Raw genomic sequence first — 17,328 nt, forward strand, 5'->3', positions numbered from 1 at the left:
TGCTGTGCATGCCGAGAGAATAGCCTACGCTTCCTCCACTTTTTCATCAGCATTATCTAATGATGAAGTCACTGCAGTAAAAAGGGAGACTGCTGCACTTTCCCATCAGCAATACCGCTGGGTACCCACCAGTTTCCAATAGGTACAAGTTGAACCCCAGCCTGGTGCTCGGCTTCTCTGGGTTTAAATTCTTGGCACAATCTTGTGCAGACAAAGACACCTTGTGCCATGTTGCTCTTTCGCCAAAGCTGGCCTTGCGCCATTAAAAATTTGTCAGTAACAACTTTCCCATCGAGCTCCAGAGCTGGTTTTATTTCTTCGCTTGACGTGAAGAATATGAAGGCATAGTGAGTGCTGTTTCTTCATGAGATCAGATTGCTCCTTCTCCAGCTTCTTCCCAGTTGCCCAATTCAGAAAACAAATGGATTCTAAAATAAAGTGGAATCTCTTACTGTTCACCAGCTGTTTGCGTATTTCTTAAGCTAAACGTCTGGTACTGCGTGACGTCTGCAACATAGTTGACAGCCATGCAGGCTTTCATTACACATAGCATAGCATGATTCAGCAGTACACAAAGAGCAATTGACTTGCAAATTAATTCCATGAACAGGGAAAACAAACCCTAGAGGCAAGAGCCTGACCTTCGCTTGCAACAGCTCTTATCAGGCAAATTAATCCTGTGACCGGGGAAACTGATATGCCATGGCCTACATGCCTGAGCTGTTATCATCTCTTATTATTCGTGTTTTTATACAGTTGTACTGGCCAGCATAGCAGCTTAAGTCTGCTGGAACTTTCAGGAAGTTGCGAAGATGAGCTGTCGGCAAGCCTGATGACTACAGAAGTGTTGGCAAGGGAATTTTGTCGCTGCAAAGTCTAGGCACATGCAGTTTGGCCCACGAAACCCACTACGTGCCAGCTAGATGGTGAATGTTATTGCAAAGTGTATTGCACAGCTACTGACACACTCTTTATGTCGTCAACCATTGAGTGTAAACATCATTATGTGCTTCGTGAAAGCAGGAAGTATGTATGTAATGTAGGTATTGTGGAATGCTGTTTGTGCACTCAGTTTAGAGAAGATTGGAGGGTTTCATTCATTTTTGTGCTGGTGTTGCTTGAGAAGCGTACAGATTGGCATTTACGATGGCTTTTAGCCACAGTCGTCCATGAGGTGGAAATTTGTTTCCGGATCTTTTTTTTTGAGCTTCGGTGTCATCATTTGAGACCAACAGTGCATCAAAATCTAACCCATGTGCTCACACCTTCTAATGTGTCTCGGTGCGAAATTTGAATTTCTCATTCTTGCAATGTTCAGAAGCCTGCACATCATATATGCGTGGCTCTATTTCTTCCTTAGCAACTATTGTCCAAAAGCGAAGAAGTGCATAACATTTCGAAACAGTGTAAGCGTACATCTTTCCTATGCCTGTGTTTTACGAAAATCACAAATTGAAGTCCAGCTTTCATGAAAAGGGCCCTACAATGCATTTCTATGTAACGGTAGTTGATCATTCGGTATTCTGGCTTAAAGTTTGGACTACCTGAATATTCGAGCAGCATTACTTGAACAACCATACTGAACAACCCCCCCCCCCCCCCCCCCGAAAAAAAAAAAAAATTTGGTACGCTCACTTCAGAAAATGGAGTTAGGTGGCTTATAGTGGCGATTATAAAAATAACGCTGAAAAAATGAGTGGGCCGAACATTTTAGTCCAAATTTAGCAGTGCATTAAAAAAGAAAAATCTTATTTGCGTCCTGTTCTGCATGAACAGACAAGTTGCGCGTAGCCGGGGAATCCCCTCGGATACCGCGACAATCCAAGGTCAGTTGGACAATCGCCTCTTGGCAGCCTGCCAAGCATGCAGCCAGGTTACAGTGTACTGTAGCCAGGTACGCCTACATCATCATCGTCATCATACGCGTTTAAAACGCGTTGCTGGGCTGGCTCACTCAGACCAGCTGATAGCGAGTCTGGTGCTGGGAGGTCGGAGCGTAGTGCTCGAACTCGAAACTTCGTCCACGCCGAGGAAGCGCAGACAAATGAACGTAGCGCACAGTTTCAGCGCCTGTAGCAGCAGCAGCGAAGCAAGCCTCGGCATGCATTCAAGCGTTACTTCAGTGCCCGATTCGTTGGTTCTGGTGGAATACGTGAAGCAGGAACCTCCTTCGGACACCGAATCGACCGAACGCGAACTGGGTATGTGTCTTGAGCAAATATATCAGGTTTGTTTTGGTTTTAGCTGCCGACGCTGTCGTGTTGGGGGTCCTTGGGCCCATAAGCTTGGTCTTGGACGTTTTCGAGAAGCGCAAAGAATATGTATAATCGGTACGCGGCTCCCGGCCGGCGCATGTTTTATGCATACCTGCTGCAGTCCCCTTTTCACACCTTTTTTTTTTGTTGTTGTTGTTGTCTTTGGCCCTGTTCGATTAGCGGCATTACTCGGCTGTGCTCTGCGCAGCTGTCTGATTGCCAAATGATGAATACCGGAGTATGCACGAGCAGCGTTGTAGGCTGTCTACGCACCAGAGCTAAAGCTTCTCAATCACTGTATGCACCCCATGGCACTTTATTGGGGCAATCAGCAGCTGTGAATGCCGCATGCTCACTTCAGTGCCTATGCTTATGGTAACTGCACTGCGATTCCTCCAGCTCGATATCTCGTTTTGTACGTTTGTTCCCATTCCTTTGGAAGTGCACAAATCATGCAGTTATTTTAAATGATTCAAATGCAGCAGCCGCCGCGGCGGGAATCAAACCCGTCAAACTAACGGACCAAAAGCCCTGCATGTATACAGTCGAAGACACTACATGTATAAACAGTGTTTGAATGATCGATCAGGACCACTGATCTCCACTAGACCAGTGATCAGGACTTTATCGTACCGAGCGAAATGACACCAATGATCTTAACCCGGTGGCCCATGTATCCAAAGGAAAAGCTGCTAAGTATGAGTTTTCTGCATGCTTTGCCTGGTGGTGTACTGATAATCCCTGAATGCCACATATATGACAATCGGCTGACCCCCGGCAGCGCCGAATGTTGCGTTATCGTTGATAAGGGGAGTTTCGCAGCTTAGATTATCTGATGAGCTCAGACGCGTAGGCCAAGCCCTTATTTTTTCTGGGTAGTTTGTTTCCCAGTCACAAAATTAACTGCCCTAATAAGAACCACTACGCGAAGGTCAGGCTCTTGCCTCTGGGTAGTTTCGTTTTCCCTGTCCACGGAATTAATTTGCACTACCGTCGACTGCACTACCGTGCAGTGCTGAAACATGCTGCGTTATGTGTAATTTGTAACGCTCGCCTGCAGGGCTGTCGACTATGTTGGCGATGTTACGCTGTACTAGATAGTTTAGCTTAAGAAATGCACAAAAAGTTGCCTTGTGAATCGTTATAGAAAGATAACTTATTCCACCTTATTTTAGAATACATTTGATTTCTGAATTCAGTTACGTCCTCAAAAGAGTAGCTAAAATCTTTCAAAAGCTAATCGATGGCTGTTTCCTTTGAAACATGTTAGCAGTTTACAAATATACAGGGTTTGTCACAAATTTACCTAATGTAAATAGGGTGGCACATTTCGCCAAAAAGCTTGATTGCTGGTACCCACTCTGTCTGTAGCACTTTATTCAGCAATTAACTGGCAGATCAGCTAAGGTTAAATATTTCGATTTTTAACTCTAGAAATATGGGAAAAGTTTCAGTCATAGATTATTACAAGAAAGCACCGTTGGTGTCATTTCTAAAATGCAAACTTTGCCTGGAGCAGGAGGAAAATGCATGGGAAATTTGAAATGTGCATTTGAAACCAAATCCAGCACAGGGTGACCCAGTCGTGATTGACTATCAAAAAAAACTACGGAGAATGTTTACTACATTCATATAATATCATATAATCATATAATATATACAGGTGTGATAGCATTCATAAGCGAGGCAGGGGCGTACTCTTCCGCATAAAAAAATCGCTCACATCATTTGCTATCAATACTGATTGCGATCTTGAGATCATTTGGACGTTTGATAGGCAACTGTTACCTTGCATCGAACTCCAATCCCTCCTTTTCAGATAAACTACGTGTAAGCCTTACGCGGGCATTTGAGCTGTTCCAGGCCGATGTAACTTATTTACTCGGAGACTTTAATTTTCTACAGATCGACTGGTCAAAGCTCTCATCCCCTTGTACTGCTTCATCAAGCTTCATAAATTTGACTTTAGATTTCAACCTATTTCAACTAGTTACCCAACCCATCTGTGGTCCCAATATTTTAGGCCTTGTCTTTACAACAGCCCCCGACACAGTGCGTGATATAAATTACTTAGAAGGATTGAGCGACCACAATTTGCTTCAACTGACAATTAACATTCCACTTCTGTTCACTGGCATCGCGAGGACAAAGGTTCGTGACTATAACAGAGGAGATTATAATAGAATAAATGACGAACTTCAAGTGTTTTCTGATAATATCCTGTTGCCCTCTCTTTAAGACAGGTCGGTCGAAGATAGCTTTTTTTTTTACAGGCAAGCTCCCAGAACTTGTTGCCAAACACGTCCCACTTGTCACGCTATCGAATGATAAATCTAACCCTTGGTTTACGAGAAAGCATCAATGCATGCGAAATAAAAAAAAAAAGATTGTACAAAAACGCAAACCACGAATGTACGTCATGCGCGTGGGGTAAATACAAAAACTTCCTAAAACTGTATTGTTCGGACCTTCGTGACGCAAAAAATAAATATTTTTCAAAAGACCTTCCCGTGCTACTAAAGAATAGTCCAAGCAAGTTCTGGAAAACAATACGTCAGAATAGCGTCAGTAATGAAATTTCAATACATGGCGTTAACAACACCCCATACTCCGATGATAACTGTCCTAAAGCATTCAACTCGTTTTTTGCATCTGTTTTCACCGTAGAAAATAATTCTAGCATCCCAATTCTAGCACAATACCCACGTGGGTCTACAGGCTGCTGATTGTTGCAACGCTAAACGCACACCGTGAAGCGCTTCTCTCGGTTGAACCGCTTACTTATTCGCACCGAAATTTGACGCAGATATGGCGTATGACATACTTTTTGTTTCAGTACCATAGTTGGATGATGTACTTGCCTGATTCAGTCAGAATTAATTAGAAATCATCGTCATCTGCAGCATTGCGACCCGAAGCAAGCAGCCTTCCCATAGGTGATATCGGTGGCATTATCTGGTTCCTATCCTGCGATGACTGGTGGAAATGAGCAAGCGGCTCATTTGACAATGCTTCCTCAATTGTCTAAGCAATATTGAGCAAAAGCAGTCGATAAAGCAATCAAATGAGCTGCTTATCTATCCTCCCCCACTCATTGCAGCATTTATCGTAAGACAATTGTTTCTCGGATAGGCACCAGATAACGCGACCGGTATCACCTGTGGGAAGGCTGCTTGCTTTGTGTTGCAATGCTGCAGATGACGATGATTTCCAATTAATTCCCATTGAATCAGGCAAGTACATCATCCAAGTATGATACTGAAACAAAAAGTACGCCATCTCTGCGTCAAATTTCAGCGCGAATAAGTGAGCGGTTTAGTCCACAGAACCATTTTATGATGCGCATTTAGCATTGCGACTGTCAATACCTGCCACCGGTAGTCGTCACTTGCTGTGGAAGCTTTGCAGGCAATCAATCGGTTGGTTTGTACGCTACTAGCATTGTCGAGGTTGAGAGACTTCATTCTGAATTTTTGTGGCAGCCTACAAGGATGCTTGAAGTGCGACTCATTGGTGACAAAAAAAAAGGCATGCATGCTGGAATGAAGAGGCAAAGAATCTCACAGGGAGTGAAGAGCTTTATTGACAAAGAGAGACTTACTTCGGATGTACAATTCATCACCTTTGCCTCTGTACACTTTGTTGCAGAAGCAGTAGCAGAAGGAGCTGGAGGCCATGAAGACTCTTTGTGGGAAATGTGTAGGTGCACTTGAGCTGTTTCTGCTGTAGGAAACTGGATAGGGCCCCCAGATGCATGAAATGATAACCCAGTGGTGATACTTATCAAGTGATTCATTTACATTGCAGTAAATTAAAGTATTCTCACAGCAAGAGATTTGCAGTTTGTTTCATATGATACAGTACTAGAAGTAAACGACAATGGAAAGAAAATATCCAGGAAAACAAATCGTGAAGATGTATGTTGTCATTGACCACCAGAGAAATGTGTGTAGTTATGTCAGAGCAGCTTCAGAGCACTAAAAATGTGCATTCATTGTTACACAGTGCGGGAAGACGGGACAGACAAAAGAACACTCAACACAAGCGCTTGTGTTACATGTTCTTTCTTTCATCTGTCTTGTCTTCTCATGCTGTTTAACGATGAATCAGTACGAACTTGCCCAAATCGCAGCCTTAATAAAAATGTAGCACAGCACATTTCACTTTAGCACAGTTTTAATCTAGCTATGGAGTGGGCGTGCCCACTGTAAATACATTTTGTGGGGCTCTCAGCCTGCACATAAACAGGCTGAAATTAAAATCTCAGATATGTTGCAGTTTTGCCTGTTGGGATCTGTGCGCTCCATCCATCAATGTCACGCCAGCAATAAAGAAAGCTCCTATATTTTACAGCTGGTACGTCGGGAGTGCAACCTGAGCCCTCGCATGCTTTGGTCAGAAGTGAAAGCACAAGTGGTACCCAAGGAGGACGTGGTATGTGTACACTGCGTCTTGAATCAAAGTTGGCCTTGGAGGTTTGACAGGGCCAGGACTCCGTTTACCTGGCACCAAAATTTTGCCAACATAAAGGATCTAATACATTGAAGTATAAAACAAGAATACTGTCAACACGTAAATATATTCACATAAGACATACGGATTGCATTTAAAATGGAAAATAAAATGGCCAAAAGTAAATTGTTTTCTTTCGCAAACGATGCTAAACTCAACTTCACGAATTCATAACATTCGGCAGAGTATGTCTATCATCTGATGACCGTAATTAGTATGCATAAATGGCGCCTTCCAGAAGTCGTGTTCTATGGATTAGTCCACGATGTTATGCTTGCTAGGTCACTTAATAAATAGGGGTCATCTTTCTTGGGACGTGCTTGGTACTGAGAAATGACAGATTTATATAAACCAGGGACAGACAGTAGTTTCAGATTATTGAAATTTAGTCATGGGGAACATTTGTGATTGTATGAACTGCATTCTTTTGTAGCCTAACTTTGTGAGACAAACTTGTGTCTGTGGTTGTGTCCCATACCAAAAACCAATACCTCGGAACAGAATAAAAGAGAATTGTAAATTATGACTTTCGTATTTTGCGGTAAAGTTAAGCATACCCATTATAGCATTCCAACAATACAAGAAAAGAAAGATTTGAGCAAACTTGAAGAGTGTGCACGTTCCAAAGCATGTTTTCATGGAACACAACACATGCGCACTTGACCCCTGGAACAAGATGAGTGGTTTCTTGAACCAAGCTCGAGAGTGATGTATGTACCTATATGCTTCTTTTTAGTTGAGAACAGGACTGCTTTTCAGAGTTCAGAGCTTGGTACTGTAAACATTATTTGAGCGAGTAAGAGCAGCATGAACTGCACTGGTCGAGTGCTTCAGAGACTTCATTGGGTGTCATGTTTTGTAGTAATGCACGCTTTTGAAGTTTTCGTCGTGCATATTACAGGAGAGATGTTCCAAATTTTTCAGCTCCTGGATGTGAATGGTCGGGAAGGGAGACAGAGCTGCTGCTTGATTTGTATGCCACCTACTTTTCGCAAATTGGACCACTTAAAAAATTTCGAAACAAGAAAAGAATGTTTGAGAAAATTGCTAGTGACCTGCAAGAAAAGCTTGGAGTGACAAGAACAGGTGAACAGTGCTGTTCACGGTACAAGACCGTACGTAAAAGAAAAAGGCCAGCTGTGCGAGAAAATGGCAAGCCTGGTTACTTTTCACGACTTGTTCCCTCCGAAGAAGAGTCTGAAAAGGTCAAATGGCCGGAAAACAGCCTTGAGATTGTAAGCGTTGCAGCTGGCACGGTCTCCAGAAAACCTTGTGCCGACTCCTCAGGATCAGAACTGCCAGAGAGAACAGATGCTGCAAGTCCCGTGCGAGAGAAGGCTCCAGATTCTGAACAAGAGAAGTTTTGCACCGAAAAACGAAAGTACAGACAAAGTACAGCAAGGCTGAAGGACATGCGTTTCTTTTTCGAGAAACTCGAAGAAATAGAAGAGCGCAAGGCAAAAAGGCAAGCCAAAAGGGATGCAGAAAGAGAGAAAAGATGGGCACTTAAATTGCAAAGGAGAGAGGAAATGCACAGGGAGAAAATGGATCTTCTTCGTAAAGTGTTTGGCTTAAGCGATGAGCAAGAGTGTGAGTAAACGCCCATTATAGGTTCATGGCTTGCATGACCCTCTCTCGCTTCTGCTCTCCTTGACAGCAGAATGTGGTTTCCCAGGCCATCAAAGGACCAGAATGTTCACTTTGGTCAACTGGCAGGTTGTGCCACTCAGGGTTGGTCGCTTCATCATTGGGTATAGGTGGCACAGTGGTGTCTCCAGAGTTGATACACAGGTTATGCAGCACACAGCATGCCAAGATGAACTTTCTCACTTTGTCAGCAATGAAGAAGTCTACTTGGTGCAGTTGGCGGAATCTCGCCTTCAGGTCAACAAAAGCCTCCTCAGTTCCCACTCTTGCTGCACAAACCTTAGTGTTGAATGCGATCTGGCTTGGAGTCAACATTACATTGTTGCGAAAAGGTGTCAGCAGAAACTTTCCGAGTGGGTAGGTGGAGTCTCCAAGAACATGGAAGTCCCCCTGGGAACAGATCCGAGGGAGCTTCCGTGCCAACCCCGTCCTGTGGAAGATTCGTGAGTCATGGATTGTGCTTGGGTTTCCAACTGCGACATCAAGGAATTTTTTTTTGTGGTCACAGACAGCTTGCACAGCCACCGATGGGAAATAGTGTCTGTTCTTATTTGTCAGTGGGACCTTGTGAGGTGGGCAGTGAGTGCTGACATAACATTCATCGATGCATCCGACTGCTCCAGGCACACCAGACACCTGCATTTAAAACGAAAACTTTCGGTGGAGTGTACCTGCATTTCCTGCATTTTCCTCAGTAGGATCAGATTCAAAGTCTCATACAAATGTCCGCGCACATTTTAGAGATTGCATAGTACCCTCTAATGAAAGCTCGCTGTTTGATCTGAGCTTGTGTGGTATGAACTAAAGCTAGTCTCTCTAATTCTTGCACATTGCAGAAGCGCAGTTCGTAATTTGAAGCACAGGTTTTTGAAGCCAATTTTATTTTGTTCACTTGTTTTGTGCAGCTTTTGTTGTTACCTGTAAAACTGCACAGTAAGGTACAGTAGTTGCTAGCTTATTTGTGCAATTCTGAACATAATTAATCAGTTGTGTGTTCACGTGTACAGTACATTCTTCGGTAACAAGTTGGTGCAACAGAGAACAAACACCAGAGATGCAGACTGGACGATGTCTGGCGTCCCATCTGCCTAAGTTGCTACCGAAGAAGAACTAGCCCCGCAACAAATTTTACTTTGAGTCTCTTTCCCATACTGTGGGCCTTTTTCTACATGCACAGTACCTGCTTTTTCTCCCGTGCTTCCTCGAGGCTTCCTCCCTGCTTCTTGGCCCTACTGCCTGCGTCTCTCGTCTCTTCCCACTCTTTTCAGTTTGATACTTTTTTTCATGCAGAAGGGAGCGCTCATTGGCTCATGTATATTTTCTTTCATTCTAGGCATAAAATGGCATTTATTTTGCTATGTCCTAGCTGAATATATTAGGGACTCCCACAATATAGTTCGCTTCTGCAAGAAAGTAATTAGCACCCACCTAACGACAGCACAGAAGCAGCAAAGGAAAGCTGTACAGCTTTCCTTTGTATCAAGCTCATTATGAGCTGCAAAACGTAAACTGTGGCCAGAGGTCAGTTCTTGAAGCCAACCAGTGTTGCTGGAAATTTGTGCACTTACCTATTGATGCAAATAACTATACAGACTCATTTATGCATCTTCGGTACTCTGTGTAAGGCTGCATTTTACCATGAAGCAAAATCATCAGCAGGTTCACTCTAGATGTGTTGAAAGTCTTACTGATGAGCATGATAGTACACAGTCATTTCATTTGCAGCTGATGACAGCCTGCTGAAGGGAAACTTGCATTTTAGTTTGCGTGTTAAATGCATTTCTTTAACTGTACAGTGTGCTTTCGTCGTTATATTTTTTTCTTTCAAGAGCTAGACATTGCAAAGTGCAGTTCCAGAGTAGCCAATCTTCTCATGCAAATGTGTGACAGATTGTGCACACAAATAAAGCATTCCAGACGACACTCCATGGTGCAGTTGTCTTACTTGCTCGAGCTCTGTTGACAGTTGTTTAAGGTCATCTGGGAATGTGATCACTGTTTTAGCCATCTTCACAAGGTAGCTCATCATACGCTCTATAACCCTGAAAGTGGTAGCCTGTGCCAACCCAAAACGTATGGCAACGTCTCTTATGCAGGCTTTGTTCCCTGCATACCTGAAAAAATAGAAGTGTTGAGAAATGGTTGAGAAATTAACCATGGATAACATTAGGCGTGTTTATTGTTGGTGAAATGGTGTTAAAATATTTACAGATAAATAATGTGTCACTGAATGCTACCATGCGGTGACTGTCACATTGTGCACAAGGCGCGAAGCCAAACATTAAACCAGCTCACCAGAGGAACGCCAGCACATGCTCCTCGGGTGACTTTGCAGGCAACCCCCCATTGTCGCCACGGGGATACATGGGGGACGTTTCGAACCCATTGCAGAGGTCTGCTACCAGACTCCTCGAGACGCGAAACTTCCGGCGGAACTGCGCGTACATGGAAACAAGTAAACAAAAAAAAAGTAACGCAAGGCGAACTGAAGCGCTGCATGTTTTATACGTCACGCACGCGTAGTACACATACCTGTTCGTCGGATAACATGCGCACGACATCGTCAATGTACCCTTCGATCCTCGGGCGCTTGCGTGTGGGTTGAAGAAAGGCCGTGCGGAAGAACAGCTCGTACAGTTCCTTTCTTTCTTCGTCACTACTGCTGCTGTCCGAACTCGTACTGCTGTCCGACGAACTGTCGTCGTCCAGAGCGAATGCTAACGCCTCGGCAGACAACTCCATAGCGCGCGCAGAAAAATTCACGATGTCTGTAGCTTCCAAAAAATCCTGCACCGCACCATCGGAGTGCAAGCAAGGCTCATAGGACGAGATCCGATTCTGTCCAACGGGTCAAGAAGGCTTCTCCGTGGAGCGAGGGTCTCTCAGGGAGGAGGAGCGGGACACGCCAATCCGATCCGGATCGACCAGCGAAACCATCAGCGACACGCATTCTCCGGGGTTCCGGGCCCGGGCCGCGGAGCGGGAAAAGCTGTTCCATATCGATTGACGGAAATCGCCATTACTTCCGTTCTCAGTTCGTGGGCTGGCGCGGCGCATCCAAAGCACGCCCCGCCGCTCGGTTCTGGCTCGACGAGTTTGCGCGTAGTTGACGGCTGCTGACCTCTCCAAGCTGGATGAAAAGGGTAACCGCATACCGCAGCGCAGTAGTCGATTTCAAACGCAGACCCGGAGCAGTTCGCACGATCCGCCCCGAATCTGTGTTTGGAACACGGGCGGAGCAAACTGGGGGCGCTCGGGCGCTGCGGGCGGTGCAAGTACCCGGCATTCCTCGCGCTCTCCCGCGCGCGTCGTCTGCTACTGAAAGCAAGGCGAATGGGAGCGCACTGCTAAGTTGTGCTTGAAGTTGTGTAAATTGCTTTCTTTACAAAGTAACTATAAAGTGACCTGATGTAAATAATTTAACTGACCAATGCAAAATAGAGGTGCTGTTATTGCTTCTACTCTAAATGTGATGAAATCATTGCACGAGTGTGAAAAATAGAATTTATGAAAACAGTTGTTTGTAATCTGTGATGTACTGGTCTTCCCATAAAGCTGCTGTGCATGCTTGGTGTAAATGAATGTGACCAAACTGAATAATATAATCATTTCCAAAATGCAAAGCCTATTTAAATTTTAAGTGAACAATTTGGTCATCACTGTTAGTGAAACACTGGTTCTGACAATCCTGCTATTTCTCACATGTGTAATTGCAGGTTGCCACCAAACATCCAGTGGGTGTCATATGCAGACGAGTGTATACCATGGATACTCAGTCCCGGAACATGCATCAGGAAGGCATAGGGAGAACAAAGGTAATTGCTTGCAATATCTTGGGTGTTGGTTCTTGACATTCGCTGTGCCAGTTGTTTAAAACTAATAACAAGAGGCCGCTGCGGTGGCTCAGTGGTTGTGGTACTTGGCTGCTGATTCGAAAGACGCGGGTTTGAGCCCGGCCACGGTGGTCGCATTTCGATAGAGGCGAAATGTTAGAGGTCTGTGTACTGAACCCCAGGTGGTCAAATTACCAGAGCTCTCTGCTACGATGGCTCTCATAGCCCGAGTCGCTTTGGGACGTTAAACAGCATAAACCAAACCAAAACAAACCTTTACCAAACCAAAACAAACCTTTACGAACATGTTTAAGGCATGTGCTGCTTGCCATTTACAAAAGATGCTGATTTTCATTTAATTCACTCCTTCGCTGCATTGCATTCTTGTAACCCCTGATACAGTACATAATTTTCTCATGCATCAGACTTTGGCATACAAACACTCACTTCCATTTCAGTGTCTGCATTAGTGTCACAAGTGAAAGTGCCTTTGCACTGTAGGAATGTCTCGCATGTCTTGGACAACTTTAAAAATAAATTCTTTGGAGCAAGTTTCACTCTTATGCTGTAGCAACGTATGAGAGGGTAGAAAGGCTGACGTTTGAAGGCCAGTCCATAGCTGTTGACCTGACACTTTAGCTTGCCTTCACCTCACTCCTAGGAGTCAAAAACATGCCCCATCCCTACCCTAGCCCCCCAAAGAGAATATTTGCCTACATCACAGGAACTCCGAACATATTGTGTTACATTCACCCCTCAACTGTGCTCACGCATGTCCCTGGATGCAGTTAATTGATGGCTTTCCTTAATTGTTCACCGGACTATGGCAGATGTGTATGAACATACTATATCTATTTTGCATAGAATTAATATTGTTTAAACTATCGAATCTTCATCCACATCAACAGTAACTCAGACCTGTGTATAATTAACTTGCTGTGCCATGCATACACTAAACTATAGTTGAAAGGACAGAAGGTGCCCAAAATGAAATGTCAAGAATCGGCTCTGCTAAACATCCTACAAGGTTCACAACAGCACACTAGCCAATGCAACAGTTTAATGCACGTAAAGAAAAGGAAAATCTACTGCTTGCACTGTAGCTGAATAGAAAAAAACTGCTCACAGCATCACTAAGGCAGCACTGATTTAAGGGAAATGAAGTGGGGATAAAGGGAATGAAGAAAGGGACAAAACTCTATAGAACATGGAGCAAGTCCACGTGGCCCAAGTGTGGGAGAGTCTGAACAAATGTGCATCTGGTGTTGAAACATCACCAGCACCTGCACACTGTAGGTCTGCTTGATTTGGCCTGCAGCGCCAGTTCTTGCGGCATGAATGTAGCCTGACTCTGCACAGTAGGTGCTCTTGGTGCAGGGTCCAAATAGAGTGCAAAAGTGCTGGAATGCTCATCTGTTTCGGTTGCGAGCTGGTGTTTGTCGCGTGGTTTGACATATGCGTGTGCTAGTTGTATTAAACGATGTGCGTTTGAGACGGTATTCAGACTGTCTCTTGAGGCAACCTTTGACACTTTGTATGCGTGGTTCAGGCTGTTGTTATTCTATCCGAAAAGTATCTGTGGTTGTCCGCCATTTACAGCAGAAAAGAGTTGCCCGACAACTTGGACTAATTTGATCCTCATGACTCGCGTTCACTGTCAACATACGGTGGTGGCAGAGTGACTATGGGAGACTAACTGGCAAGCAAAGGCGTGGGCTGATTGGCAACCCTAAAGTCAGTGGCTACTGTAAGTGGAGGTGCAGATGATGTTGCAGCAAGTCACCACAAATGTTGTGATCGCCCACGTATTGAAAAACATTTCGCCTGCGTGTAATATAATATTTGCACACAAACGAGAAATAGTACAAAGCAGCATGCAGGGCTAAACAGAAAGGCGAGAACCCATAATGCAGTGCGCCTGCCAGCCAGTCGTTTACATACGTATGTAAGACACATGCAACGTCATTTCAGCTGTTTGGCGAGGGCACTGTGCAGATGCTGCATCTAGTGCGGGTATGCTGATGTCTCAACACTGGTCTCTAAAACAAACACGGCCACAGTACCTACACGAAAAGGCCAGGAGGCTAGTGCACAAAACTCGTGCAGCTTGAACTCAGATTAAGTGCCGAAGCACAGGTAGTGCCAACTGCGCTGACGAATTGAGTGCGAGAGTGCTGCACTGCCTGAAATCATGCAGAAAGTGCAGTCAAATCGAGAACTTGTAGATGCCTGTACAAGCTCAATAACTAAAACAAAGTTTGTTGATCGATAAAAGAACTTCCTTGCTGCTCTTGTTCAGTTGCCAGGAGGCCCTGCTGTTCTGAACCAGAGACTGCCAGAAGTTGGTCTCACTCCCAGACATCCAGTCAGGTATTCACTATTGCCATTGCAATCACTATATGCCAGGAAACTGGGAAACAGGCATTGTGTGTCTTGGCATTCTTTCCCTCCTTGAGGAACTAAAAAAATGTTAAGGGAAGGGACAAAGCAGAATGCCCAATGCCGCAAAGCTTCTTGTGCGACTGTAATAGGTTGATTGCCATGCATATTCTGCTGGTGGCAAGTAAACCTTCATATAAGTGGCTGCAAAGTAAACACTTCTCTAGCATTAGAAGCCTTGGTTTTTTGCGATTGCAGGGGCTGCTGTGTTGGTAGTGGAGGCATAGCAATTCACTTTTCAAAGGGCATCCCATTAGCCAACTCTTCAGCGTTAACTTATGCCCAGCATCTGACCAACAGCATTACTCATTGTCTTGCCCACGATTCATATCTCTGGCCTGCTAGGTGCCCTACTTATGATCTTTTGTGCCAGTTTTTTATTTCTGTGTAAATTAACTTTGAACTTTCCTTTTTCATGGCCTCAGCCAGGGCAATTTCTAATATCAACCTTGCATGTGCGACGTCACAAGTTGCACATCTGTCAATATGTTTTGCAATTGCTGAAGTTAAAAAAAAAAAATCTAGGCTTGTTTCTGGTCATTTGGCAATAATGGTCAAAGCTATCAGTTACAGTTGTTCCATTCAGCACTCACGAGAGGTTTTGTGAAAGCACCTGCAATGTCATTTGTTAGGCTGCCATTTCAGTTTTCTTCTTTTCGCTGTTTTATAGTCAGTTTTTTTTTTATAATTATTTCGAAACACTGTTCAAAACTAAGGGGCAGTCCAAGACATATAATGCGTATTTACCTTAAAATGCCGGAAAATCCTCCGGAGTTGCCCTTTAAGGGATGGAACCAAATATAGTGTTGTGGAAAGTATGAATTGCCAAGACTATACGCAGACAGCCAGATGATGTCATATATTGGAGTTCTGCTGGTGTAGTGGTTGCATTTGTGGCATGGTATGCGAGCTGTGTGCTGCACATTTTAATTGTAGTGATACCAAAACGGGCTACTATACATGCTCACAAAACACCACTGAATGTCTCATGGCACTAAATGTTGCGACAAAAGACGAGACAAATACACAGACTAATCTCTGGAGCCGAAAATTGCTGCCAGCATATTGATGAGTGTCAAATCACTTGAAGCATCCATGAAGTTGTCTCAATGTGCTAGAAACAGTTCACACTCCTATGTGATCGTCCTTCGTAGTTCGAAGTATGCAAATGTTACCAACAAGTTTACATGCTTGGGTGTACCTAGGAAACACTTCCACCAGGTTGAAAGACGTTGGGCACTGATATGAAGGAATACGAGTAGTTTTTTCAATTGTTAATGAGGACCTTTAGACCCAGCGATACCTTTTTATAGCACCCTTGGTTTTATTCTCAGTTCACACAAGCTAGGGGCAGTGTTTAAAAGTAATCAATCAGTGGTGTACGCAGTAACCTGGAGATGTTCAATTAAGCCCTTCATTTGCTTTTAGCGCACAGCCTTGCCAGAGGCATAGGCTTTGCTGCAGAATACAACTCCACTAAGGCACCAAAAGCCAGGCATTTATAGATGGGGGCAAGAGAAGCACATATATGTATCTTCCTTATTTCTGCAATGGGTGCAGGGCATTGGTAATTCAGGATGAAGTCTGCAAGCCGAGTGCCTTGCTTAATAAGGATGCAGTCCTGGCTGCCAATGACTTGATTGTGACACTGACTAAGCTTTCGCTTTTTCCTCCACAGAGAAAAGTGCCCACAGCCACATGCTTTGTGCTGCCAAGTATTAACATCAACATCACCAATGGGAACTTCATTGTTAATGTGAACTCTCCTCGGTTCAACGTGTCAACACACAACCACAGTAGACATAGCAGCAGTCCCACTGACGATCATCATGCGAGAAATTCCAGGTCTTGTGATGAGGTGAGTGTTTGCTCGGAAGTGAGCTTGGCCAGCTTTTTTAATTGTAAACATTTGTGAAGGAAGGAGTCATTTTGTAATGCCCTCCAAATTTGCATATATGTAAACGCTACCGCTTTGTTGTGTTGCAATAGCAGTATATGTTCAACCCTTGCCTGCTATTGCATCGTTTTTCTGAGGCAGTGCTTGGAATAAAACTCTTTAGGTCACGTGAAGGCCATTGATTACAGTGCCATGGGACTAGTACTGACCATCAGCTCACCAAAGAGCTCAGTCAACTGTGGAATAAAGGCAAATTTAGCCACTTTTTTTTTCTTTATGATGTGGCTGTACAGCTTCTGCATTGAGGGGCTAGCTAAAGATGCAGGGTTGATTAGACTGTAGTGGAGGGCCCCACACTGCAAGCAGCAGACATCAACATTTCTGTCCGTTCTTCTTTTTCAGTGCACAAGGTGTTCTCCAACAGCGTGGGATTACTCCAAGCGTGCACAGTCACCTAGCCATACTTCCCAGCGGTCAAGTTATAGTTGCTATGATCACAGGTCCTCACATTGCCACGGTTCGTGCAGCTGCGTGCGACACCGATAAACAGTGCTCACGAGCAAACCAAGTTGTGTGTTCTTAATTTGGAGGCTGTTCCACATTGCACCATCTGGACCGGCCAGCATTCGAATTTGCCTTCGACACATCACTGTCACTGTACAAGGACCAAAGTTATTTTATACAAGTTACAGGGACAGCACAAAGGCCTTTGAGAATCAGGTCCTTATGTTAAAAGGCGCAAGAA

At 44.3% G+C, this 17,328-nt stretch overlaps 1 protein-coding gene across 1 annotated transcript; it reads left to right on the forward strand.

The window, feature by feature from the left end:
• Positions 1–1,810: 1,810 nt before the first annotated feature.
• Positions 1,811–17,147, forward strand: LOC149359737 (uncharacterized). Its single transcript, XM_089571866.1, has 7 exons — positions 1,811–2,201; positions 5,904–5,954; positions 6,609–6,689; positions 12,131–12,229; positions 14,547–14,617; positions 16,365–16,544; positions 16,986–17,147. Exons 1-7 carry the CDS (start codon positions 2,045–2,047, stop codon positions 17,127–17,129), a joined length of 783 nt encoding a protein of 260 aa, XP_089427992.1. The 5' UTR covers positions 1,811–2,044; the 3' UTR covers positions 17,130–17,147.
• Positions 17,148–17,328: the final 181 nt, after the last annotated feature.

Source organism: Amblyomma mixtum, chromosome 2, assembly GCF_055824585.1.
Source record: "Amblyomma mixtum isolate Tamu chromosome 2, ASM5582458v1, whole genome shotgun sequence".
In the NCBI taxonomy this organism is placed as follows: Eukaryota; Metazoa; Arthropoda; class Arachnida; order Ixodida; family Ixodidae; genus Amblyomma; species Amblyomma mixtum.

Excerpts from the sequence above, each read along its gene's own strand:
- LOC149359737 (XM_089571866.1), top strand. The coding sequence starts at position 2,045 with ATGAACGTAGCGCACAGTTTCAGCGCCTGTAGCAGCAGCAGCGAAGCA. Across the intron at positions 6,690-12,130 it reads TGGTACCCAAGGAGGACGTG|GTTGCCACCAAACATCCAGT; the intron begins GTATGTGTACAC and ends GTGTAATTGCAG. Across the intron at positions 14,618-16,364 it reads ACTCCCAGACATCCAGTCAG|AGAAAAGTGCCCACAGCCAC; the intron begins GTATTCACTATT and ends TTTCCTCCACAG.